This window comes from Talpa europaea, assembly GCF_964194135.1.
Source record: "Talpa europaea genome assembly, chromosome: 13".
In the NCBI taxonomy this organism is placed as follows: domain Eukaryota; kingdom Metazoa; phylum Chordata; class Mammalia; order Eulipotyphla; family Talpidae; genus Talpa; species Talpa europaea.
In genome coordinates, this window is record NC_140080.1 from 51,395,376 (window position 1) to 51,422,946 (window position 27,571).

The following is a 27,571-nucleotide window of genomic DNA, read 5'->3' on the forward strand; positions in this document are numbered from 1 at the left end:
TTCCCTTACTTTTATGTTGGATTCTTTACACTTCCTTTCCTGGTTTACTTCCTCATTTTATTGAATCAACAACTTCAGGGGATTCCTGAGAAGTAGCAAATATTTTGAGAATTTTACAGTCAGAAAATACCTTTATCCTATCCTTCCCTTGATTATGTTTATATGTAGAATATCCTATCCTCCCCTTGATTATGTTTATATGTAGAATAATTTTCCCTTTAATTCTGAAACCATCACGTATCTTCTAGCTTCTAGTACTGTTACTGAAAATTCCAATGCCATTCTGTTCTAATGCTTATAAAAAAATTATTTTTTAGGTCTCCAATCTGATTTTTTACCTTTATATGCAAATTACTCCCCCCCCCCATAAGCTTGAGGACATTCTTTGCCCCATTATTCAGAAATTCAAGGATATTGCATCTTGGACTTTTTTGTTTAAATATCCATTGCACTGAGCATTCAACTGTGCTTTCAATCTGAAAATCTGTTTCCTTTAGTTTTGGGAAAATTTCTGAAATGATTTATTTGATAATGTCCACATTTTCACTTTCTATATTTTAAGAACCCTTGCTAAAGACACTGGATATCCTGAATTAAACTTTCTGCTCATTTCTCTTCCTTCATTTCTGTCTTTCTCTCATCTCTCCCATCTCAGTCATTGGGAGATATCCTCAACTTTATTTTCAGCTCCCAATACCTCAATTTTTAATCTATGACATTATTAATTTCCAAAAGCTTTTTTAAAAAAAATCCTTGTTTAATGCATTGAGTTCTTGGTTTCATAGCAATAATAATCTCTTTTATCTCTTAAGAGAAGATAATGTTTTTTTCTGAAGTTCCTCTTAGTTCCTCTATGTTTCTGAGTTCCTTTTGTTTTAGCACTTTTTTTTGTTTTGTTTTGGTTTTTTTTTGGGGGGGGGTCTTTGACTTCCATATTAGAAACTTCTCAAATGGCAGGCGTTCTCTAGTTGTCCACTTAAGTAATGCAGTAAAAGGTTTACTGAAAGTTTTGTAGGCATGGATAGGATTTACTGAAAGATGAATCCATGGTAGTGTGGTATTGCAGAATTTCATTAGAACTTTCACCTTTCAACTTGTACCTAGAAACTAAAGTTATACTGTCAGCACTTTGGTTGTTGCAAGAAGGCTCACTGTTCAATATGTCTTATTTTACTTATACTTATTCTAGGAAATAAATCAATATCATCTGCCAGGATGGGAGAGGCAGTCACATGGTTGTGCAGGGCTATAAAGGGGATATGCAAGGGTCAAAAAGATTCTGTGATCCAATTCTTTTGTTTTCAAATCCATCTGAACAGGTACTTCCAGTAGCAACTAGTGTCATCAGTTGCTGAGTTTTAGTTTCTCTGGAGTTCTGTGTTAGAGTGATTTTGATTTCAATATTCTTGTATTTTCTAAATCAAGAAATGGTAAATTTGACCTGTGGGCCAAATCTGGCCTGTGAACTAACAGTTTACATATTTTTGTAAAATGACTGCACAGGAAAAGTACAGAGGAGGAGAGAGGAAGAGGGAATCTTCACAGAAAAAGTTTGTGAAATTCTGTTCTAGGTCAATAACCACTCATTCTTCTAATTTCTACCTCCCTAAAATACTGATTTCTTTGTGGTTGTGTCCTTTAAAAAAATCTCCTTTTACTGTCATTTTAGGGATTTGAGAAAGTAGTGAAAATCTTTAGTGATTATAAATACACCTGAACTAAAAGTCATAGTATGTACCATTTGGGGGCTTAATTCCCTAGGTTAGAGTCCCAGAATGAGAAAACAGATTAAAGGCTCTTGATACTGCTACAAGTTTTCTACTACTATGAGTATATAATCAGCAAGTATTTATTACATATGAGGCGGCTAGGACTCTTGGTTTGTGAAAAATCCTAACCTAAATAATTAATACTTCACACATGATCATAATATGAAAAGTATACTAAAAGGGACTTAAAGTGAGTCTAAGTTGCTTAAAACACAGTGGGCAACAAATTAAGGTAGGTTGAAAATAATGAGACGAAAAGAATATAGAGAAAAATAGCATATTATGAATAAAACTGTTTTAAAAATGTGTATCATGAAGTACTAAACACAAGAGGTATGTAAAGGACACAGTTCTTAGTATGCTCTGTTAATCCTCCCTTACTCTAAATAACTTAGACCAGGTTATGGCATTGTTGACTTTCTGTTTCTCCCACCTACAAATGCTGCATGGATGGTTGAATTTATCATGAGTATTACTGAGGGAAAGAAATTCAATTATTTGAGAGAGACTCATGATATACAGAGATATACACAAATAATAGATCTGGTGACTCTCATTTCCCTCCTCCTCCTTAGGCACAAGCAACAAGAAGAAACAAGCTCTCAACAGAAGAAAATAGCTCTCAATAACTCTGAATTGTGACTCCTACTAGCTTAGGCATGCTGGTAGGAGGAAAAGCAAAGGTCTCTTGAAAACAGCATGCCAGTCTTCCTCTGGAAAGAGACTAGAAATAGTATGTGAGTGCCTCTAAGTATATGAGCCCAAAGGTCAGCTTCTAGAAATATTTTGCAGCTATGTGCATATTTAGAAACTTGTACTCATAGAAACATGTCTTAGCCACAAAACATAATTCTTTAAAATTATAGTTAGGAGCCAGAAAATCTTTATGTATCACATGTAAAGGAAAACCATCTCTGATAAATGATGTATCTATACTGCTTTATAAAAGGGCAAAAAGCACAGTATTTAAATTCAGTGGAAAGGGAAATGTACCCTACATATTGTCAGGTCTTCTGGATTATGTCTTTGGTATTGTGCATTCTTAGTCAGTCATTTATTCATTCTTCCATCCATCTTACACTTGCACCTATACATGCATCCAGGCAGAATTTATTGGTGCTTCTGTGTGACAAGCAGGACTCAGTAACAGAAAACAATACAAAAAGCCTACAAACCTAGTACTCACAGTGGAGTGCAGGAAACAGACAAGTATTATCAGTAAAAAAATAATGTAGTAAATTTACTCATATAGGTATATACAAATTGCCATGGAAGCAAAAAGGACTAGTCTAATGGTAAGAAAAGACCAGTTTAAGAGAAGTTAGACTTTTCTTCAAAATCAGAAACTCTTTGAGAATCATGAAAAGTACATTACTGAAAAATGTAAATTAGAAAAAAACACTTTCAGTTTACAAATTTTAGTTTCTAAAACATTTGGATAAACTTGAAAAATTGAAATGTACAGGTGTTATCAATTTTTTTTAAAGATTTATTTTTATTTATTTATGTATATAAGACCTGGAGTCCAGGCCAGAGGTGCGGGGAAGGTGTGTGTGTGAGAGGACTCACCAGAGACAAAGTGGGGAACAGAACAGATGGAGCTACTGAAATACACTGCTGAGGAGATCAGGGGGTGAGACAAGAGAGGTCTGCTGCACATCTGGGTTATCTCCCTGGTCAGGGGTCAAACTTATGCTGCAGCAGCTGATGACAGCTGGATAACATGAGACTTAAACCCCTGTGCCACCAGGGAGGCCCATATCTATCTTTTCCGTCTGACATTCCTATAACATTTCAGATTTTAAGGTCTGTTAATATGCAATTTTTCCCCCTTCAAAATGTCCTCTTTAGATTGGTATTATTACATAATTAATGAAGATATGGAAGTTCAAAGGAGAGAAGTAACTTGTTCAAGATCATACAGTGGCCAGAATTAAATTCATATTTATCATAACTTTAATTTTAATTTTCTTCTTTTTGTTTTTTTAAAGATTTATTTATAGAAGAACTGGGGTACAGGCCAGATGCATGAGAAGGTGAGAGAATTCACCAGAGACAAAGCGGGAACAGAACAGGCAGATTGACTTAGGTACACTGCTGAGGAGAGCAGCAGGCGAGACAGGAGAGGTCTGCTTCGCCATGTAGGATTCTCGCCGGCCGGCCGGGATCGAACCCACGCTGCAGAGACTGCGACAGCTTCACAGTGCGGCACTCAACCGCCTGCGCCACCAGGGAGGCCCTTAATTTTCTTAACTAAAGTGAAATGCTTTTAAAAGACAGGCAGAGTGACACTAAAATTTTTACTGTTAGTAAAATATACTTTATTACATCTAGTTTTCTGACAGTAAAATGAATTGAAATAAAAATTTTAGCAACCTATATAACCAATTTTCTCATTAAATAGATTTTATGAAAGTTAAAGCTCAGCATTAATAGCAATTAACAGTTAGAAGACAGAAAAAAGAAAATAAAAAATACAAATGAGGGCCTCCCTGGTGGTCAACGGGTTAAGTCTCAAAGCTACCATGGCAACAGCCCTCCCATGCTATGGCAAAGCTACCTAAGTTCAATCCCTGCCCAGGGAGCTAACCTACATGGCACAGCAGACCTCTTCCATTTAGCCCACTGCTCCCCTTAGCAGTGTAACTTCAGTGGATCTGCCTGTTCTGCTCCCCAATCCATCTCTGGTGAATCCTCTCACCCCCCTCAACTCTGGCCTACGCCCCAGTTCTTCTAAGCAAAAAAACAAAAACAAAAACCCCTTACAATAAAGGAATAATTCTTTAAAAATAAAATATAGGTGAGCTAATCAGGCAATGAGTGAATAGGACATGAGAGCATATGACCAAAAAGTGAATTACTCCACTTTGAATTTATCTTTTGAAAATGTGCATTATTACATTTTCTATCATACTTACATCTCTGTGCCCACTACTAGCAGAATCATGTAGTGGAGTGTCATCATCTAGTCCTTGTGTGTTAACATCTGCTCCAGCTGCTATAAGTATCTTAGCAACATCATAATATCCAACATTGCAAGCTTCATGCAGTGGGGTCCAACCTAAAGTAAAAATATTAATTTAACATGATTCACTTGTACTAGTTCAACATACATGCTTTTCATACACATAATTACATAGCATATCAATTCTAATTGCTCATAATGCAGAAGGAAAAGCAGAGCCAAAGCAGCTACTAGAAATAGCTAAGTATCAATTTTAAAAAAAGCTCTTTTATATTTTTCCACTGGGACTAAATGATTTCACAAAAATATTAAACATTTAAGCTTATCTAATAAATATAATCTTGCAGTAATTTACAATTATCTGAGCTACAAAAAAGGAATTTTAAAAGGAGGCAAATATTAATAAGCTTGTAAGGGGTCTTTCAGTAAAGAAAATCCCATGTTTTAAGAGGTTTCATCTGTTAAGCTGAGACAATCTTTTCTGAACTTAGCATTTATTTTAACTGAAATAACTTTACCACTTTAAAGTTATGTTTAGAATAAAAAAAGTTACATACACATGAAAAAAATTAAAAAAATAAAATGAAAAACAGAAAATAAGCATTACACATAACCCCACCATCCAAATATAATAACTTAAGGACTCTACATATTTATACTTTTAAAACAAAACCAAGATTATTTAAACTGCTTTTTCTACTTACTACAGTAAAAATAATTCTCCCTATTATTATACTTTTCTACAACCTAGCACTGCACTGACTGAATACACAATAATTTATTTAAAAGTGAATCTATTATTGGATGTTTAAATTATTTCTAACTTTTATTTTATTATTTTTTTTAAGATTTATTTATTTATGCATACAAGAACAAGGGTGTAAGCCAGAGGTGCGGGTGGTGAGAGGATTCACCAGAGAGAATAGGGAGCAGAACAGACAGATCTACTGAAACACACTGGTGAGGGGAGCAGCGAGTGAAGCAGGCGAGGTCTGCTGCACCATGTGGGTTAGCTCCCTGGTTGGCCAGGGATGGAACTCGTGCTACAGTGGCTGGTGATGGCTTGATAGCGCTGTCTTTAACCCCGGCGATACCAGGAAGGCCTCTATTTCTAATTTTTAAACATAGGAAACAATGTTGCAACAAACACAATTAAATTTTTATGTAATCCATGTTTAAATATTTAAGTTCTTAAAGGTGAAGATTTAGATCGAAGGGAAAGTATATTTTTTGGGTTTCTAACACAGTTTTTCTCTAGAATAGATGCCATTCATTTTGTCTCAACCTTTAAAGTAGATCCGCTCTTTCCTCCACTCGCACCTAATAAATTAATTCTACATGTTATTGTAATATGGCTAAATGTTAAAATAAAACAAAAACAAAATTTGGTAATAAGAAAATATAGGAGTATAGTGTTATAACACAGAGGCATATGTCTTCCTAAATACTAAATAAAGAACTCATAAATCTCGATACACTAATAATGATGACATAAAAATTTAAAATTTTAGCATAACAGACACTAAGGAATATTCAAATATGGCCAGATAGTAAAAATATTTACATATTTGATAGAGAATTAAAACCTAAACAAAACAAAGTCCTTCTAAATAATACTAGTACCCAACCATAAGAAAAATGGGCAAAGGACTATCTAGGAAGTCATACAATACATATAAATTTATAATACGCACAAGAAATATTCACTGTCATTAAAGATTGAGGAAATCTAAATTAAAATAAGATTGTTTTTTTTCATTTGTCAGATTGTTAGTAATTAATAATAACCAGTTTCAGTGATGATGTGAAAAGGGATCTTTTATAGTGCAAACTGATGAATTTTGGGGAGAGGGGTCATATGTTTGTATTATAAAAAATTTCAGATATCCATTTCCTTTGATTTAGCATTTTTCCTCCATTGAAATACTTCCCTAAGTATACAAATACACAAATATTTCTACTAGAGTGTCCACTGAAGTACTGTCTGTGGAATCTCTAGTATACAACATTATGTAGCTCTTTTTTTTTTAAAGATTTATTTATTTATTTATACAAGCACTGGGTACAGTCAGAAGTGCGGGAGGGTGAGAGAATTCACCAAAGCCAGAGCGGGGAGCAGAATAGGCAGACTGACGAAATACACTGCTGAGGGGAGCAGCAGGCACGGCAGGAGAGGTCTGAGCACCATGTGGGACCCTCGCCAGCCAGCCGGGGATCGAACCAGTGCTGCAGAGGCTGTGGGCAGCTTTGCAGCCCAGCGCTCAACCGCTGCGCCACTGGGTAGGCCCTATGCAGCTCTTAAAATGAACTAGAACTACCAAATGCACTATAAGACATTAAATGAAAAAGACAGGTTACAAAACTATAGACAGATATATATATATAGTTATCTCACTATTCTAGAAAGCCTATATATAAATAAATGTTCACAGTATATATGTTAACAAAAATGCACAGAAAGTATAGCTTCCAAATTGTTAATAATAATTTGATGGAAAAGGAAAAAACTGGGGGGGACGGGGAATGGATGGATAGTGTCATATATAAAATTAAAGGGAATGTCTATATTGTTTCCTGCATGTTCACTGATCGAATTCTTTAAAGTAATAACATACCGGGCAAGGTACTAGAGTAATACAATGAAACAATGCTACAACTCTTATATTTCTCATTTTCAAGTTAATGAATGTTCTTGGAAAGACTTATAAATTTGACAGCATTATACTGGGATCATGCTCAGCAAAATAAGCCAGAAAGAAAAAGAAAAATACCGGATGGTCTCTCTAATAGCAGGAATCTAGAAAACCTAAATAAGGGACCAGGAAAAAGAGTAACTAAAAGAAAGAAAAAATCAAAATCAACAAACAACTATGAACCGGAGACACACTATGGAGGGACAGGGGCGGGGAAAGGAAGGATTGAGGTCAAAATAAGGGGGCTGCAATTGTATGGGGAATATAAAAATAATTTTTTCTGTTTTCTATGCAAAAATGAGTCATGACTTTTCCAACAACCTAATATAACTCAAATTCACCTAGAATCGAAACTAAATTGTGTAAAGAATTATTTAGTAGCATGTCAATTATACTAGAAGTTTTGTATTTTAAAATATGAGTAATTATTGACAAGAAATTAAAACAAAGATCAGATTTGCATGTACATCTCCAAAAACAGTTTCGTAATCAAGTACTTTTAAAGGTTTTTCAATTCAGCAAAGGAATACAGAATGTAGATTAAATTATAACCAAACTTTTAGTTTCTGCATATGTTTGTGATTACTAATTTTACCTGCAAAATCTTTCACATTCACATTTGCTCCTAAACTTATTAATTCTTTGACTTGTTTCACATCTCCTCGAATAGCTGCCATGTGTAAAGGAGTTTCACCACGTTCATTTCTTTTGTTGACTTTATCTTTCTGTCGAGATGAAGAACTAGGAGTCTTCTTTTGGGATGGTGTTGTTTGTGATGGATGATTTGGTGTGGAATCTATAAGAAAGAAAACAGTTAACAAAAGATCTAGGTTAACTGCTTTGTACATTCATTTAATGTTTTTTAGAGGGAACGAATCAAAGTGCATGACAAATTAAAAAAACTGTATAATATATACTCAATAGAATACTACTAAGCTATTAAAATAGGTAAGACGGTACCTTTTGGGACAAATTGGATGGTCTATGATGTAATTATTGAAGTGAAAATAATCAGGGAAAACAGATACAGGATAGTTTAACACATTTATAGAAATAGAAGTAACCCAAAAACATACACTGACAATGCACAGCTAAAACAGTTCTTAGACTCTGGCAAAAATACACTGGTTACCAGAGGGGAGAGGAGGAGGAGGATGGTAGGAGGGAACAAGGGAAGGAAGGGCACTGGCACAGGAAGTTTTGTAGAGAGTGAAATATGGGTACATATGTAAGTATAAAAATATAACCTGAAAGTTAATAGATATGTACATGACAAAAAATATATATAAAGGTCTTTAGAGGTAACATTAATTTAATGGAATGGAGAATATTTTCTCACCCTAACAAACCAAAACTTGATATGGATGATAGTTAATTTCACCCAAACACATGGAGTTATCAAATACTGTATAATTTAGAAAAAAATGTTTTATTCTGTCATTATAAAAAACTGGCTTAAAATGATAAAGAAGTATAAAATACGCACCCTAAAAATGTTTACTCAATGAACACTCTTCTAATAGATGGTAAAAAAAAAGGGGGGGGGGTTCCATGGCATGTTATGTTTGTTATTCTAACAATGAGACAAAGTGACATTACGGGTAAAGTTCATACCTCTGACTCATAAATCACTGGAGTTGTATTCTGATATTAAGTACAAATTAAAGTCATGGATGATTCTGATATGGAAACATCCAAAAGAAATAAGGACTGTCTGGAAAAAAGATTTTATTAAAAAGGAAAAAACTGTGCCTTGCTTTGGTTCTCACCTTTTGATTTTTGCTCCAGTTACTATATCAAAAACAAAGAAGATAAACTAGATGACAACCAAAGTCCCCTCCTTCCCATTTGAGAATTACTGGTAGAAACACACACACACACACACCACACACCCACACACCCTCATTTCTTCTTTTTAAGATTTATTTTTTTATACAAGAGCTAGGGTATAGACCAGAGGCACGGGAGGGTGAGATAATTCACCAGAGACAAAGTGGGGAACAGAACACGCACATGGACTGAAAGCACTGCTGAGGGGAGCAACGGGCGAGACAGGAGAGGTCTGCTGCGCCATGTGAGTATCTCCCTGGCCAGTAGGGAATCGAACCAGTACTTCAGAGGCTATGGACAGCTTCACAGTGCTGTGCTCAACCGGCTGAACCTCTGATGAGGCCCCACTCTCATTTCTTAATCAATTAAGGATTAAAGAGGTGTATATTGTTAACAATTCAGTTTGAGGATTTACAACTATTTTAAAGAAACAACTGCTCTAAGAGAAAAAGTCCAGAGAGTAATTTTCTAGCATTATATAATAATTGTTTTGCAAAATGACATTATAGAGTGTCAGTGAAATATTATTCTTTCCTCAATAAGAAAAAAGTTTAAGATTTACACTGTCTGGGTTTTAAAATATGCGGTTCTAGTAACAGTTTCATTCTTATGCATTTCTAGACTGTACATTCCATGGAATAAGGAACTTATCTATTCTATTCATCACTGTATCTTGACTATTTAGAACAATTCTTGGTACATGCTGGGACTTAAGCAACATTTATTGAATGAATAGATTTTATTATCAATAAATTTTATTATCAACTTTTATCAATTACCTTTATAAGAAAATTAGCTTAAACTTCTTAAAAACAAAAGAAGCATTTTTTAATTCACACAACTTGCAAGGAATTAATTCACACAAAATAAAAATAGTATTATCTGATATGGTAATAAGAGCAACATAAAAAATATGGAATATTAAGTAAGCAATGGATAAAGCAATGAACCATAAACTCCAGGAAAAAACAGCTTGATGCTTCAAGTTTTCCATTCTAGTTGTATATATTAATATAAAAGTTGAAAAAATGAAAAGAACTACAAAACAATATTACAGCACAATCCTATTTATATTTAAAAGCAAACTACAATGGAAGACATGTGTTTTCATGTTTATGGCTAGAAAATTTCTGGAAGAAACTCTTAATAGTGGTTGCCTCTCAAGGGGAGACGTCAGCAGAGATGAGGGAAGACTTTACCTTTTTACCTCTTTATATTAATTCTTCAATTTATTTTAAGAAGAATAGAGGTTTATGGCAAATAAAAATCAGTTTTAAGATATAGAAGTCTTCCCATGTAAGTATTAAATGACTCAAAGTCAAGATTTTACAGAAACACTCAAAGTTTTAACATGTTGAATGTCTTTGAGTAAATAGTGGCAAAGTGGCAGAATAACCAAAACATTTTATATTTTTAAAAAGCAGTAAGCCCTAACATGCTTTTATCAGTGAAAGATTAGATACAGTCATACTTTAACGGGAAGTGTGATACATAGAAACTTATGAATTTTACCACGCTGTCTCCATTTTTAAAGAAGAGTTAATTAATACAGGGAAAGTTCACTAGAAAAATTGTCTTTTTCAAGGCATTTCAACAGGATTTCTTATGTTACCCAGTTTATATAAAGATTTGTATTCAGAGCCAAAAGAATTTTTTCTCTAGACAAACATGATTTATTTTCTTGCATCAGTTAATGAGAACTATATAACCTAAATCTTTTTTCTTTTGTGTTGTTAGATGCCAGAATACAGAGATAAAATCAATGCTTAATAGTAATAACTATCTTAGCCCATCTGTCTCCATTTTATCTATTTTTAACTTTTTAGCTCCTTTTGATAAATTAATAGGTTTGTTTGGTTTTTGTTTTGACTATGCTAGTAAGTCATCTTCAATTATTTTCGAAAGGCACAATATATGAAGAAACACACACATCTGTACACGTGACAACTTTAACTATAAATGTGAAATGAAATATAAATTTACATAGTATACTGCAGATAATTTTCCTTTTTGAAATAATTTAGTAGATCTATAGCAACAAAGCATGGGCCATATATTTGTTTCTAATAAAGAGATAAGAACCAGTTTATTAGTAAGGGGCTAGTGAACTGAAAAGTAAACTATAAACCTAGAACCAGCTTTACAGAAACTGGTATAAAAATTCTTCAGTAAGGCAAAATGAATACAGTTCTACAATACATTTCTCAAACTGACTGATCCATTTCTAAATTACTCACTTCAGTTGACAAATATTCATTGAATGTCCACTAAGGACAAAAAGATCCTGTTCCTGTATAGCTTCTCATCTAGTCGAGATTACAGATAATAAACAACTGTCTCACATATAAATGTAAAATTACAAACCTGTAAGAAATTTTGATTAAATCCAAGAAAGGATAAACATTTAAAGTAACGAAAAAATGCTATTAGGTCAAGACTAGCATCATTGGAAGGAAATTAAGAATCTACATGAACTCAATGATGGTGTCACCTGGACTGTTATCTCTTGCTGTCATCTGCATCAGAAGCGCCATCTGCTTTCTCTCTGAGAGTGGATAACCAAAAAGAATGCTAACTGGTGTGGACTTCTTATTTCCAGCTTCCTTTTTTGTTTTCTTCTTTTCTGGACCTTCTTTCTCTGGAATTATTAATAAATATGTAAGATGAATCAAACGCAGGTACTCAAAAGCAACCATGTATGAAATGTATATAATGTGAACAAGCAATAGGCAGACAAAAGAGCATTAGACTTAATATAACCGATTTTCTTCCTGAATGCTTTGAAAAAATTAAAATCTTACAGTTTTCAGAAAATCTATAACATTTACAAATTTACTACTAGTAAAATTTGTACCTTGTACTGTTTATTCAACATTTAATTTCTTCAATAACATTTCAAACATTCCTTAGTATTATATCTTAAAATTTCTTTCATTCATTATAATTTCATTCTTCTTAATTACTGCTAAGTTTTTCTAATAATGTTCCGTTAAATTACTTTCCCTAATTTCATTAATGATTTGTATAGTCCTCTAAGGAACTAAGTATTTGAGACAAGTTTCATCATACAGAGTAATTATTGAAATAAAAAGGCACTAAATTGCTTTATTCTGGTCACAGGATAGCTGAAAATGGAATATTAATCAAACCCCAAAATGAACAAGTTAAAGATTCTATGTGTGTGTGTTGGGGTGTGGGGAGCGGAAGAGCAGGGGGAAATAACAGATTCTGCAAAGATCCAAAATGTCTAAGGACTTTTTAAAAATTACTGGATTTATCATGTCAGCTCTCAGATTTAGGTGTATGGGAACCTTTGGCAATATAGACAATGTTTCCCATTAAACGTTAGGACATTCAGACAGAACTGGATTTCACAGGTCAAAGAGATGACTTCGTTCTTTAGAACTTCTCTGGGAGTTTATCAATTATGCAATGGATTAACGGAGTGATTCAGGTGATCGATCCTGTGCAAGCTAATACAGATGATCTGCCTATACGTTATTTTTTGGGAAATCCCATACAAATATATGGGATTTACTGACCAGGTTCAAGGGTTCCTGTAAAGAGGGCTACAAAATTAAGTAAAACTTAAAAACAAATAGAAAATAGAAAAAAAAATGGAAAAAGGAAAGCTTTAAAGGTTTTTCAGATAGATGTGGGCAGTAAGTAGACTGCTGTAGGATATAAACATTAATCTAAAAAGTTTCAAAAAACAAAAATTTGATTTTAAATATCGCTAAAAGCTTATGAACTAAAAGCAGTAATTCTTCCAGTGTACTGCTTAGCTAATTAGGAAAAGTTGGCTGGGATGTCAGAAAAATTAGTGATTCTGATATTTAAATTCTGCTGCCCACAAATAACTTAAAATTCAATAGCTCCTAAAAATGTTCACTTTGTTGAGAATTGATTTCAAGTAACAAAACAAAAATTTCATGATTTAGATAAGTCAGTCTTTAATAAGTTCTAATATGTTCCTTTATTAGAGGTGGAGACACCTCTATTTTTGAAAACAAGTATTTTCTCCTAACGATGTTCTTTATATGCCCATAATTGTTTCATTGAATATCCATCTGAATAGCACATTTTTCAAATGGACTTCTTTGTCTAAAATTAAAATATTTAACAGAATGATAATTTTATAGAAAGTACATAAGATGTTTTAATAAATGAAATCTAGTAGTTGGAGGAAACAAAATAAAGAAAAACAGGACTATCTACCCTTAAAATATTTTCTGAAATGTTGGGGAAAAAGTTTTTTATTTCATCATTTGCACATTAACTGTTTTAACTGCATTTTAAACATATTGTTTTTTAAAAAATATGCTCTGAAGAGATATATAGTAAGTTTATTGAAAAAAGTGAGACACTTGTGAATTAACTGGAATTCCATGTTATATCAAAGATATAACTATTGCATTCTGGAAAAGAAACAAATTGGCTATATTACAAATATTCAAACAAAAATTCAAATTAGACACTAGCATCCATTTTGAGCTCTATTTCTTCTTTAGCTCACCATCATTTGTCTGAATTGAGGCTTTACATGAGATAGGAAGAGTAGTGAACCACAGCACTGTAACACAGTTGGCTTAGAAATAACTAGACACCAGTTTTCAAAATTGAAATGGTAGATTAACATGTCCCAGAGTGTACTTTTTTTTTAAGTTTTAAAGCATTCAACAAGACTTTGACTATTTAGGATCTACTCCATGAAGAACTTTTTTTTCCTGACCTATCATAAGTAAAAAATGATTACATATCATATATATGAAAAAGTTAAAAGCTCCAGGGACTGAAATGTGCATTTATTTGTCCTAATATTGGGTCAGAATTTTGAAATTTGAACATAGGAATAATGACATGTACTCATTTAGCACAGTTTACTGTAGACTTGAAATTCCACTCAACTACCCTAGAGATTTTTAAAGAAAAGTCCAAGTGATTCACTTAAGACTAATGTAAAAAAAGCTAGATGGGCTTTTTAGCAATCTAACCTATTTCAAGCTCCAGAGAATCCTTAGAAATACAGAGATGTCGCAATCATACAATCTTGAAAATTAATGCCTTCTTTTCAAGTCTTGTCAAAACAGCCAAAAGCTCAATATAACCACATTCTAATTAAGTTCAGAGTATATTAAGAAAAACACAGAATTGTTTTTCTTGGGGAACTGGTTCATAAAACTTAGCGGTGTCTCAAAAACCTAAGAACATAACACATTTTCCCATAAAGCAGTCGCTGTATAAATAATGAAACAATGGAAGTACGTTCAAATACAGATGAAGATAATTAAATAAATCACATTTAGAATATGTATACTTCAATTCTGAGAAAAAAAATGTTGCCATTACTCTCTGCTTCTCAAATATCTGTATGTATCTCCAATAGTTGGGTGCTAGTAACTTAATTTTCACCAAAGGTACTCATATCATAGAAGGCTTAATCATATAGCTCTTTCAGGTATATCCTGGAATGCAGGAACCCCATTTTAGAAAAGTACACTTGACTCCATAATAACTGTAGGTCTCTTAAATTTAGTTCTGATTGTAAACCTGCCCCATTCCCCAATTTTGATATTCAAGTACTATTATCAGCTTAAAAAATAACAGCTTTCAGACTAATTTTTTTTTTTTATAGAGGCATGTTTTATTTATTTATTTATTTACTTGTTTGTTTGTTTTGTTTATACATGCACTGGGTACAGTCAGAAGCGCGGGAAGGTGAGAGAATTCACCAGAGCCAGAGCGGGAAGCAGAGCAGGCAGAAGGACCGAAGTACACTGCTGAGGGGAGCAGCGGGCGGCAGGAGAAGTCTGGGCACCATGCGGGACCCTCCTCCGGTGGCCGGGGAGCAGCTGGGGATCGAACCGGCACCGAAGAGGCCGGGGGCAGCTTTGCAACCCAGTGCTCAACCACTGCGCCACCGGGGAGGCCCAGCTTTCAGACTAATTTTAAGAATCACTGTTTAACAACACTCCCACCCAACCCCACAAATTTATAAAAAGTATATCAGAAACAGAAGGTTTATTTCAGTTTTTATAAGTAAATGTTGTCTGCTGAAAGTAGACACTTAGATAACCAGAAATAAATATTTACATTTTAAAAAGTTTTAAGATAAGAATGTCAATCCATTTTTTTAAAAGGAAGATCAAAACACTTTAATATGTTTTCACATACAAGAGAATACATTCATTCTTTATTTTAAAATGACAGTATATTTATATATTCTCCCTGGAGCAATTATGAAGCACAACAGTTGGTGCCATAGTAAATAAACAAATCCCAACGGTTAGTGGTAATGGCATTTCTCTGGGCGACATCTAGGTATTTGAATACACTATTAAATTCAACATGGGCAGCAGAATCAATAAAGATTAACAAGTTCAACCAAAAAAAAAATTAAATGTTAAAAAAAAATATTGCATGACTGAAGAGTAAATTGACAATGTCTATCAAATTCAATATACTTAGTATATCTTGCGAAGGGTATAATGACCTTTGGTATCTTCCCAAAGGGGCTGATGTACTGCAGGAGTTGACTTTCACATTGTTTTCTATGCGAGTGATGCACCCATTTTGTGCTGTATAAGACCTGAGTGGTGGTACACAGAATATGCTTATAGAGCCCATATACACAGCATGTATTAGATATGATACACTCAATATCTCAAAACAAAAATTGGATCTCATGTAGTTCATTTATTCAACCAGAGACAGCTACATGCTGGTTTGGAAAGAAGTTACTTATAGTACAATAATTAATTGTAAATGTGACAGAAACCACTGGCTAAACAGGAGCACCTGATAATCTAATTACCTGAGTATGTCCTGTAAGAAGACATAAGTCTCTCCCCCCAATTTTCACTTGTATGTCCTGGATCTGAATCTACAGAATGAGAGAGAGACAGGAGAAAAGAAAAAGCACACGAAGGGAAATGCAGAATTCAACAAACCAACATTATTTAAAAGATCACTAATATTTAGTCAATGATCTATCATCATTTTCCCAAAAGATTATTTTTAAGGTAAAGCCAAAAGTACAGTTAAAACACAGGTTTGGCCAATACCTAAGATTTCAGTTTCTTCAATAGGAATACTGAAGTTGAAAAAGTAAACCATGTATTTTGCAATAATATTACGGATGCTTGTACTGATATTACTAATGTTGCTTATTAAAATACATCTCCCTTGAGGCTATTTATTCTAGTTTCTGAAAATGGTCAAAATGGCAGTACTGTACTGTTTTAGTAAACTTAAAAAATGGGTTTGAATCACCCTTTTTTTTGAGTGTCAAAACTACTCAGAAGACAACAGAACACTGCACTGTGGTATCATTCTAGACTACAGACCTTTTTGTAAATTATAAACATTTCAAACGGTATGAATTACCACAATGATCACTATGAAAGGTCTCTTAGAAAGAAAGTAGCTAAATTAAACCCAGTTTATTAGCTAAGATAAGAATATGAAATTCTGCCTAACAGTTCATGACAGAGAAATAAGAATGTGGAAAATAGACTGGCAATCTGGCCAGACCAGGTATTTTTCCTCATGAATAATGTGCCAGATTATTCTAATCTTCATATTCTTAATTTATTGATGTATAATTTTCTGAGATTATCATTGCAGACATTATTCATGAATTCAATTAGGTACAAGGAAACAAAAGTTTTGGAGAAAACCACTTAGAGAACAAGTAACACCTAAACATAGTATTTCAGAATTTTAAAGATATATCTGAAAGTTCAGTGATGAGAGAGAGGTTCACTCAACTGAAAGGAGAAGCCATTAATTAGATAACATTTAGACCAATTCTAAAGCAAGTGGGTAAACAGATCAAACAAGCCTTTCAATGAACATGTATTTCAAAACAGAACACATTAAGTTATTAACTAGAATAATTACAAGAAGTAATTCATTTAAAGATAAAAACTTTTTTTTTTACTACTTTTCCTACATCATTGTCTATTTTTGGACAGTATTTGAGTAGTCCCTGTAGTTCTCCCACCACCATAGCACCTGTGATCCACCTTCCCTGTCTCTTATGCTCTTCCCTCCCCTGTTCTGACACCTGCTATATGCCTCATATCTATGGTCGGCTTACAAGTTTTATTAAAGACAAAAAAATTTAAATGGAGTCCATAGATTGCAAAGTCAAGAAAATGTGGCAATCAATAAGTTGTGACAACATATCAAATTAAATGGACTGTAGAAAGCAAGCCATACCATGTGAGAGATTAAAGCACAGTGGATAAATTTTTAAATTATACTCATTAAACTAAGTATAATAGTCTATCCAAGTCTGCCTTTGGAAGTATTCAATCCAATTTGACTCCATATACTTCCTGCCTTTGTTCAAATAAGTATGTCTACATTTGGGGCATTTGAATATATATTCTATACATTCAGGAGCTGAAACATTAAAAACTTCCACACATTGTCCCTTTACTCAAACACTTCTTCCTTCCATGCTCTAATAAGACTAGACTATAATGAGACTACAGAATAAAAGAAGGTTTTCGTAAAATGCTGAATGCTAAACAGAGCAATTAACTCTGTTCCTTTGTGTTTTGTTTTCTTTTTTTTGGTAGGTGAGACAAGCGATGCACTAAAAAGGCATTTTTTAAAGTTAATGTCCTGTTTTGGGGTGTAAGAGAATAATGTAAAACCACCAAGAATGGTTAAAAGGTATTGAACATTATGTTTAAAAATTTTATAACAAAATATGGAGGGGGGGTGGAGGCACACGTATAATAATCTCCATGAAATGACAGAAAAGATCATTGTTCTTATTAAGTCAAGTACTGATTTTATTTGCTACTTTAACTGTCACCAAAAAAAAATTTGTTTCCTTTTTAAAAAGAATCCTCTCCAAAGTTGTCTGAGTCATATTCATAAACAGGGCGAGTCCATCTAAAAACTCAGAAAAATAGAACTTCTAAGGCTGATTAACAGAAAAGATTAAGTTTGAAACAGGCTCTACAACTGCCATTACGGACTTTGGGAACAGATCATTCTGACCATTTGGATTTTCATATATATCGCCTTATTTACATAATGCCAAAGGAAAAATTCAGCAAGCAAATAAATAATGGTTACTGAGACAGGTGTTTTTAAAAAGTGAAAATGTGCCTTTCTACTTACTTACATACAAACTAAAATCAAGTCCTACTACTACTGGCTTACATCTATAGGACATCAGATCTATCAAGTTTAAAGAAAATAATATGTACTCCAATGCTATTTGAGTTTAAAGAACATGTATACACTGCTGGAGGCTTAGTAGCTAGATAAAATAATCTTGGAGAAACATAGAGGTATGTTTGACCCTTTTATTCTGTAACCATATTCCTGGGAATGAGTAAGAATGAAATAATTCAGGGTATAATAAAAATACCATCTTCAAAGTAAATATGTAAATATTTTTTACTATCTGGCCGTATTTGAATATTCCTTAGTGTCAGTTATGCTAAATTAGATTTAACAGACCATATTTAGGCCAGTGTTAGTCTTCTGTTTTATATAATTAGCATATCACAAAATGATTGTACAGGTATGTCACTTAAAGGTCACAATTCTCTTGCAGTTGATGTTACCATATGTACTTTTATAAATGTAGAAAATGGGATTTATAAAGAACTCATATTATTTGGTCAGGGATAGTAAGGGGCTGAGCAGAGACTCACCTGTTCTGTTAGACTCCAAAGCATCAGATAATAAACACTACATTATGATTTACCTCCATTATAACTTACTTATCCTATCAGGATACTAGACCAGGAGAGACTGAAAGTAAAAACTGAGAAAGAAAGCTGATGTAGTAGGTATAAGAAATAATTGGTATTCTAGATAACACTTGCTTTTATGTTTCCATAGGTTCAATGAATCATTATACATATTAGCATTTAACATTTTATGGGACAAAATTTATGGGAATTCTCTGATAGGATAGGACAATGTAGGATACTGGAATGATATAGTAGATATATCAGGGATTTGCAGAAATGAATAGTATTAAGATGCAGCTAAGTGGTATGACTTCAAATTATTCTGTAGTTTTCCCCCAAATTTTATCAGTCTGGTGAAATACTTTTCTAGAAAGTGTTATCTTAAAATAAATCAGTAAATTTAAATAATTGAGAATTTAGGAATTTTAAGACATACTTAAGTATGTCTTAAGAATAAAGATTTAAGAATGACTCATCCAGTGATGGCATTATTGCTCATTTTGGAGACCACGGAGACTTCCTAGTACAGCATGACTGTTTTGTTAAAAAGTAATGACTGTTTTATGAAAATAATATATGCTCATTATTTTAAAAATCTAAGTCATTATGAAAGAATAAAAAGATAAATCATTCCAAATCCTGGAGATAAAGTGTTGACATCTGGGAAGCATAATTCTAAGTATCTCTCTTGTTTTATATACATAAAGGAAGTAGCAGAGATAAATAAACTTACGTGAGACTAAGAAAATATGTGATATTTTTAAATAAAAACTAAGATTAATTTTAAATCAACATAAAATGAAATTAAAAAAACTTTCTTCTCTGTAGGAGGTATCAAATATCAACATATAAACACACATAAACAAACACAGATATATGTAAGAATTTCAAATGAGGAAACATTTTACAAAGATTTTAAATATATATTTCACTTTTAGACTATATAAGTTAATCCTGTGCTGAGAGAAAATAAGCTTAGTAGCAATATTATTTGCTCCTTAATTCCCATCCCTTTGTTCTTTTATTTTTACTAAGTCAGGGTTTATAATATTTCCTTTTTTGTACTGGACCCATAATACATACCCATTAGGTTTAGCTTTATAATGTATCAGTGTATTATATTTAAACAGTCTTATCTTTCCATGTATGTCATATGTACACATACATATTAATACAAATATACAGAATGACTTTTAATGCAATAAAATAAGCACACATAGTTTCATATCCTGTATTTTACTGTGTATATCTTAAACATTTTTCCATATCATGTGTTCTACATGTTATTTTTAAGGGTGAAAATAATTTCTTCATTGAATTTAACATAATTGAAAAAATCCTATAGTACTTGACACTATTTTCCTGATTTTTTTTAATATTATAAAGCTATTATAAAGATTAGATAAACATTCTTTAAGATCATCTTCACCTTCAATAATTATTTAGATAAACTAAATGCAAAAAGTGTAAGTCAAATGTTAAGAAACTTTTAGTTTTTATATCTACGTTGTTGTCATATTTACCTCCACGAAAGATACTCTATAATTCAGACCAATTAAAGTAAGTTCCTATTTCTAACTAGGGACCACTTGGCATGATTTAGGTCAACAATAAATTTTGTCAATTGTTAAAAATTATATTTGATAATATCGATTTATCATTCACATACTTCTTTTTCAACTATAATTTTGTTGTTTTGAATGACTTGCTTATAACTTTTGTCCATTTTCCCATTTTTGTACCTTTTCTCTTCACGTAAGAGATCTTTAAATACAAAATATATAAAGATAAGGGTTGGCACTGACGTTTTAACTATTTCTCCATTCTGTGTCTCTATAGTTTCAGCTAATAATTTAAATATTCCATAAAAAAATCAATGTTAAATATGGGGCTGAACATTGTAATTACATTTCACATGGAATATATCACTTAATGGTTCTCTGGGTTCTTTTTTTAATTATAAAACTAAGATAGCTGGACTGCAAATAAAACATGTCGCTTTAGGTGTGGGGAAATTACTAATGCTTTGTTTGGGGGGTATGTGTGTGTGTGTTTGAGCATACAAAAGAAAGCAAAGCCTTCAGCCATTACGCACTAAAATGTATAAATTCAGCCTACCCAAAAAATATGTTTAAATCCATCAAAATCTTGTTTAGTGTTAGCCAGTAACCTTTCTAAGAGAAAAACAAGAGTTTGTTATGAAACAATCTTAAAGAGACAGCTGTAATATCTCACTAATTCAAATCATGGAAAATCTGTAGTGTGGTGGGAGAAAGGATCTCAATATCTTCTTCAGAATACGAGTACAGATATTCATTAAAAACTGTGACGTGAGGAAAATCACAGTGAAAGAATGATTAAGATTTTACCAAAAAACAACAAATTATTCTACCTGTGTCTGAATCTCGTTCTTCATTCCTTGATGGGCTAATGGTAAAAGGGAGTTTACGTTTCATAGATTTCTCTTTCATCTCCTTGCCTACATCACTTCGATCAATTTTTGGAGTTTTGTTGTAGGATGCAATCTTGTCTTTACTCTATTAAAAAAAATTAAGAATGAATAAAGTTACAACAACATCAGGTAAGCAATATAATATGAAAAAAACACTTTATGAGGGAAACTTTTAAATATACACAAACGCAGAGAGGGGTAAATATAATACATCATTGTTCTTAATTGCATAAAAACCAGTGTCAACGAGTGCAACATTTTTTCCAATTTGTTTCCTACTCCCTTATTTTCACTTAATAGAATTCTAAAAAAACTTTCTAACAAGGTATCCCTGAATATGACACAACTTTAAGTATAATACAGATACTGAGTTGTGTTAATATAGAGTGCCTGGTTCAGTAGTCAGGTGAACTATCCTACCCTTAGAGTTTATAGCTATTACAAAGCTTACTTTCATAATCCAACACAGAAATTGGTAGATAACATGTAAACTGGGCCTTTGTGACTCCTTTTTTTAATAAGATATTAAAAAAAAATTTTTTTTTAAATTATTTTTATGTAAAAGTAGACCAGAGGTGGGGTGTATGTGTGAGAGGATTCACCAGAGACAGACTGGGGAGCAGAAATGGCAGATTTACTGAAACACACTAAGGGGAGAAGCAGGCGAGACAGGAGAAGACTGTTGCACCATATGTGGCCAGGAATCAAACTTGGGCTGTAGAGGTGACTGCGCTGAGATTAGGTCACTGAGAAGCCCCTGGGCCTCTGTGACTCCTTTATGAAAAAACATGTCAGACACTAAGAACTACACTAAATCATCTTAGAGGAGAGACTTCTAAGTTACCTTATGATAATAAATGATATATATCAATCGTAGAGATTATCAGAAGTACATTCTGATAGTACATTCAACTGCACATGACAGGTTAAAGAACTGAGGAAAATGGGAGGGGGACATAGAAATAAAATTCTGGGTGGTTTCATTTATATGTGGGATATAAAGAAATCAAACACTCAGGAAAAGACAAACTTTAAAACCAAACACTGGAAAGCTAATAATAGATCTGAAGCAACCAGGAGGGGAAGGAGAGGCAGAAGGGAGAAAAAAAGGAGTTAGTATAAGCACAATGGACTACGGTGAAAGATTATGGGTGATTTAGTGGTGGGAGAACTATGGCGACCACACCTAAGGGGGGAAATTCTTTATTATGAAAAAAAAAAAAAAAAGAACAAAGATATGAAACAATGGTATTTCGATAAAAAAATAAAAATATAAAATAAAAATATAAAAAATAAAAATATAAAAATAAAAAATAAAAATAAAAAGATGGCAATAAGAAATTAAATACGTATTTTTTTTCTAAAAAGAAGTTATCAAAAAAACATGATTCTGAAGGACCAGCAGAATAAACTTTTTTTATTTTTTTAATTAAATGAAGGACTAGCCTTCTTGGATATTCTTTTTTTTTAAAGATTTATTTATTTATTTATATAAGCACTGGGTACAGTCAGAAGCACGGGAGGGTGAGAGGATTCACCAGAGCCAGAGCGGGGAACAGAACAGGCAGACTGATGAAATACACTGCTGAGGGGAGGAGCGGGCTTGGCAGGAGAGGTCTGCGCGCCATGTGGGACCTTCACCCGGCGGTCGGGGATTGAACCGGCACTGCAGAGGCTGCGGGCAGCTTTGCAACCCAGCGCTCAACCGCTGCACCACCGGGGAGGCTCCAGCAGAATAACTTTTAATAAATCTAATCATGAATATTTGAGAGAAGATAGAATAGATTGGGAATGAGATCTAAGTACAATTCCAGAGGGGATATTAAAAAAATTACAAAAGAATAATATATTCCTTTCTCTACCATTAAAAATGTAAAGCCTGGAAAAATGGATTATTTTCTTAGAAAATATACATTACTAAAAAGTGGTTCATGAAAGAAACAGAAAACCTGAGCAGGTCAATGATAACAGAAGACAATAAATCTTCTTTCTATCCACACAGCCACTGCCCACCTTCTTTTGCTTATATTTTTAAATAACCCTATAACCTGTCACATCCGGTATATTAAAATGCTTTTAGGGAAATATGTTTATGGTAAAGTGAAGATATTGACAACTTCTCTCCCCAAAACAACTATAAATCTGGACAAAATTTTCAAAAGCAACCATTTCAAGGCTTAAGCAACTGAGCAAATCAAACAACAAAATGAGAAGCATTTTCTTCAAGAAAAGCTACTGAATTATGGATAAGAACAATGAGTACCCATGGCATTCCTAGCTGGGATTGCCCTCATTCCTTGGCCAGTGCGTAGTTTACATAGTTTTAACAGGAGAATTGGCAATGGGAACCAGCACCTTTGCTGCCAGTGTTGACTTGACTTGGTGTACCAAGCCAAAAACCCACACCCAGCTGCAGATAAAATTAGCAAACAGGGTAGGAAATGAGCAGAGAGGAACAAAAAAACATTATTCTATTAGACAAAAGTTGTAATCCTGCTGCCGGTGAACAGCAGCTGCTAGAGAGGCCAAAAATTTAACAGAGATTGCAGAAACAAAAGAGCCGTGGTGGGGGGAGGGGGGCAGAAAATACTGCCATACACTTCTGGGTGACAGAGAAGCTATGTTAACGTACGTAAGGTGAGAAGACCAGAGAGGAGTTAAGTTTTCTAAATAGTCTTCATGAACTGGGAGTCCAATGTGTATATGCAGGGGAAATCTGAGAGGGTCTGCAGCCTACAAATCTCTTGTTGACTAGGAGGCTGCACACAAGCAAAGCGAAGAGCAAAGCAAGCCCAATAGAAACTAAATGCCAGGGCATAATTGAAAAATGCCTAAACATTTAATGCACTCCCCAACACCCAACATCAACAGAAAGTGGAAGGTTTATGGAGTTTGCATATAAGCGCTGACCAATCAATGGTTAATCTATGCAAAAAACACAGGTAACCCCTACGAAGCAAGACTGGAAAAGAAAAAAACAGACACCAGTGGCTGCACAAATAGCACAGATAAACTCTGATATGTTACTAAATACAAACAAAAAACCCAGCAACTTTCTCAACTTTCAGGTGGGAAATAATGCAGATACAAAGCTGCTGCAATATTATGGCCTAAATTGTCCTGTTATCAATAAAAATTAAGACCTACAAAAAAGCAAGAAAAAAGGGATTCAAAAGACCTTTCTTTGAATGGGTTCAGATATTAGATTTAACAAACACTATAAAGCAGCAATTATAAACAAAACAATAACCTTTGAAGTATTAACAATGTTAAAATGTACTAGATTTGCTTAACAATACATATAAAATGGCAAAATAAGAAAAATCAGAAAATTAAACATCCCAACTTTCACAAAAACCATTAATCTACAGATCTAAGAAGCTAACATACTCCAGGTAGGAAACACCAATGGATCCTAAATACAAAAGACAAGGACATCCCTCCAACTACACGGAGATAACTTCCTTGACCACCAAGCAATCGATTCTTTTCTTTTATGGCACTTACCCTAGTTTGTATTTATTTATTTTTATTTTATATCCAACTGAAAGTTCTATGAAGGCAGGGACTTTTGTTCTGTTTCCCATGTCCACTTAACAAATGGCCATTCAGAACCAGGCACCTGCCAAGCAGCATTCAAAGGGGCACAATGTAAAGAGTTTACATTATAGAGGACCGAGGAGAGAGACATCAACAATGAATACGTGAAGCAACCTGATATTTCAGGTGGTAACCATGCTTAGAATAAAGCAGAACAGGAGGACCTGGTCGCTGAGCACTCCAGGAAGAAGAAATACAAAGTGTAAAGTATCGAAGATAGGAAAAAAAAAATTGAAGAATTCCATGTGTCTCGGGGTTTTTTTGAATGTGAGGGAAGATTAAACTGGAATAGCAAACAGGGAACAGATCACAAAGAGCATTCTAAAATAATATGATTTTTGAAATAAATTTGTAATTGTAAAAAAGAAAAAAGACAGGACAGAAATCTTAGAGCGGCAATGAAAACAAACTTCACTGAAGGGAAAAACACAATTAAAAGTGACTGCTCATCAGAAATAGCTAAAGCAAAGAAGAAATTGGATGATATATTCATTCTACCAAAAGAAAATAAAAAGCCAACTAAGAATTCTGTATCCTTTGACAATAAAGGCAAACTGTCTCAAAGTACCACATAGTATAAACCCCCATTGATACAAAATACTCAGAATGGCAAATCCAAAAAGCGAGCAAGTAAAATAGTGGTTTTCTAGGACTCTAGGGGACAAAAAAGGGAATGACTGCTATAGGTACAAATGGTTTCTTTTTCAGTTGAAAAATGTTCTAAAATTGATAGTGGTGATGACTACACAACTTTGACTTATAAAAGCTGACATATAAAATCAATTTATTTCTCTATATTATCATGAAAAATCCAAAATGATATTATATGCAACAGCAACCAAAAGAATAAATTACAAATAATTTAATAATAGGGGCCTCCCTGGGGGTGCAAGGGGTTAAGATGCAATCTGTAAAGCTGTCTGCAGCCTTTGAGGCACAAGTTCGATCCCCGGCCAGGGAGCTACCCATATGGCGCAGCAGACCTCTCCTAACTCACCGGCTGCTCCCCTCAGCCATGTATTTCAGTCCATCTGCCTGTTCTGCTCCCCACTCTGACTCTTGTGAATCCTCTCACCCCCCACACCTCTGGCCTGTACCCCAGTTTTTGTATGCATAAATAAATAAATCTTTAAAAAAGTAATTTACACATCCTGATTTTGAAAACAGATTTGGGGTTGCATGGAGATTAGATACATAGTGACTGCAAATGAGCTTGAAGATGTTTTTGCAATGATGGTAGTGGTCTAAGCTGAACTGTGATGATGGTTACACAATTCTATAAATTTACTTAAAGAAAAATCACTCAATTGTACACTAAACTGGTAAGTTTCACTATATATAAATTATAACACAATAAAACTTAAAAATATTTGTACACAAATGTTCAACTAAAGTAGAGATGAGGGTAGTCAGCCTAGTTCAGAGACTAGTGTGGAAATCTTAAGGTTTTCAGGGTTGAAACAGGATGAAGAAGGATAAATATGTGTAAAAACAGCCACAGGTTATTGACAACAATTAGTAATTTACAAAAACTGCTGACATTTACAAGTACTTAGTATGCACTGAGAACTGTGGAAAGCATAAAACGTAACATTTCACCATCACAAAATTCTATATATCACTATTGTCCTATACTATAGACAGACACTGAGGTTGGAGAAGTTAAGTAAATTTATCCGACGTTACAGACATGGAAAATAGAAGTGCTACTGTGCACGGCTGTTTTGCTACCAGAGGCTAAGGGGTGGGGGAAGAAATGCCAAATGACTGTGAGGTCTCGAATTGTTTTCCTATTCTGAATTATTATCTCTTAAGTAATTGCATGATTTTAATAACTATATTAGTCTTAGGAAATGAAAAGCAATTTTATTCCCAAGAATTAATTTCTAAAGGGCTTAGATAAATAGTTTGGATTTATCTATCCATACTACTTTTTTATAGTAACTAAAAATACTAAACTGGGAGTTTTTTCCCCCAGTTTCACAAGTCAAAAAAAAAATTAGTATTAACTATATACCTTTCTTCCATATGGCTTTTCTACCATATTGTTGTCACTGTCAGAATTTTCACTCTGAACTGGTTTTGTGAACCCAGATTTGGGCATCTTATAGCTGTTCAGCTAGCTTCTTTTATCAGTCTTCTCATCCTGGATCTGAAAAGAATAGATATGTAAGGGTTACTTGTATAGATAGCAATAAAATCCTACTTAAAGTTTATGCACACAATTAGGGCAATTCTGTTTTCTCATTGTCTCTAAAATTTGACAATGTTTTCTGACAGCTTATCCTACCTCACAGTTAAGTTTTTATTTAACAATTTGAGCTTCTATCAATAACTAATGTTTCCTTGTTCAGGTTTACTCAGCTCATCACTGAAAAGAAGAGAACTACTTTTATAGTTCTTCCTACTTTCTCTTGGCTAATACCTGTACTCCAGTTTTCTGTACCCAGAAATAGTCCAAGTGGAAACACTAGCAAAGGATTTCTTAGCTCAGCACGGCTCCAGAGGAAGGAGTGCCTATCAGTACTTGGTAGTTT

At 33.6% G+C, this 27,571-nt stretch overlaps 1 protein-coding gene across 2 annotated transcripts in view; it reads right to left on the reverse strand.

The window, feature by feature from the left end:
• The window catches only part of ANKRD12 (ankyrin repeat domain 12), a gene marked incomplete at its 3' end in the record, with an annotated part of 70,047 nt that extends 42,882 nt beyond the window's left edge, over positions 1-27,165 (reverse strand). The window contains exons 1-6 of one of the 2 annotated variants that reach the window (XM_084252249.1): positions 27,052-27,165; positions 21,375-21,519; positions 16,072-16,140; positions 11,749-11,895; positions 8,023-8,223; positions 4,688-4,830 (exon numbers count right to left, since the gene is read on the reverse strand). In XM_084252249.1, coding sequence (XP_084108375.1) covers positions 4,688-4,830; positions 8,023-8,223; positions 11,749-11,895; positions 16,072-16,140; positions 21,375-21,519; positions 27,052-27,138 — 792 coding nt within the window. In that variant the 5' untranslated portion in view covers positions 27,139-27,165. The remainder of the gene's footprint in view (positions 1-4,687; positions 4,831-8,022; positions 8,224-11,748; positions 11,896-16,071; positions 16,141-21,374; positions 21,520-27,051) is intronic. The other variant, XM_084252250.1, reaches the window with a different exon arrangement.
• Positions 27,166-27,571: the final 406 nt, after the last annotated feature.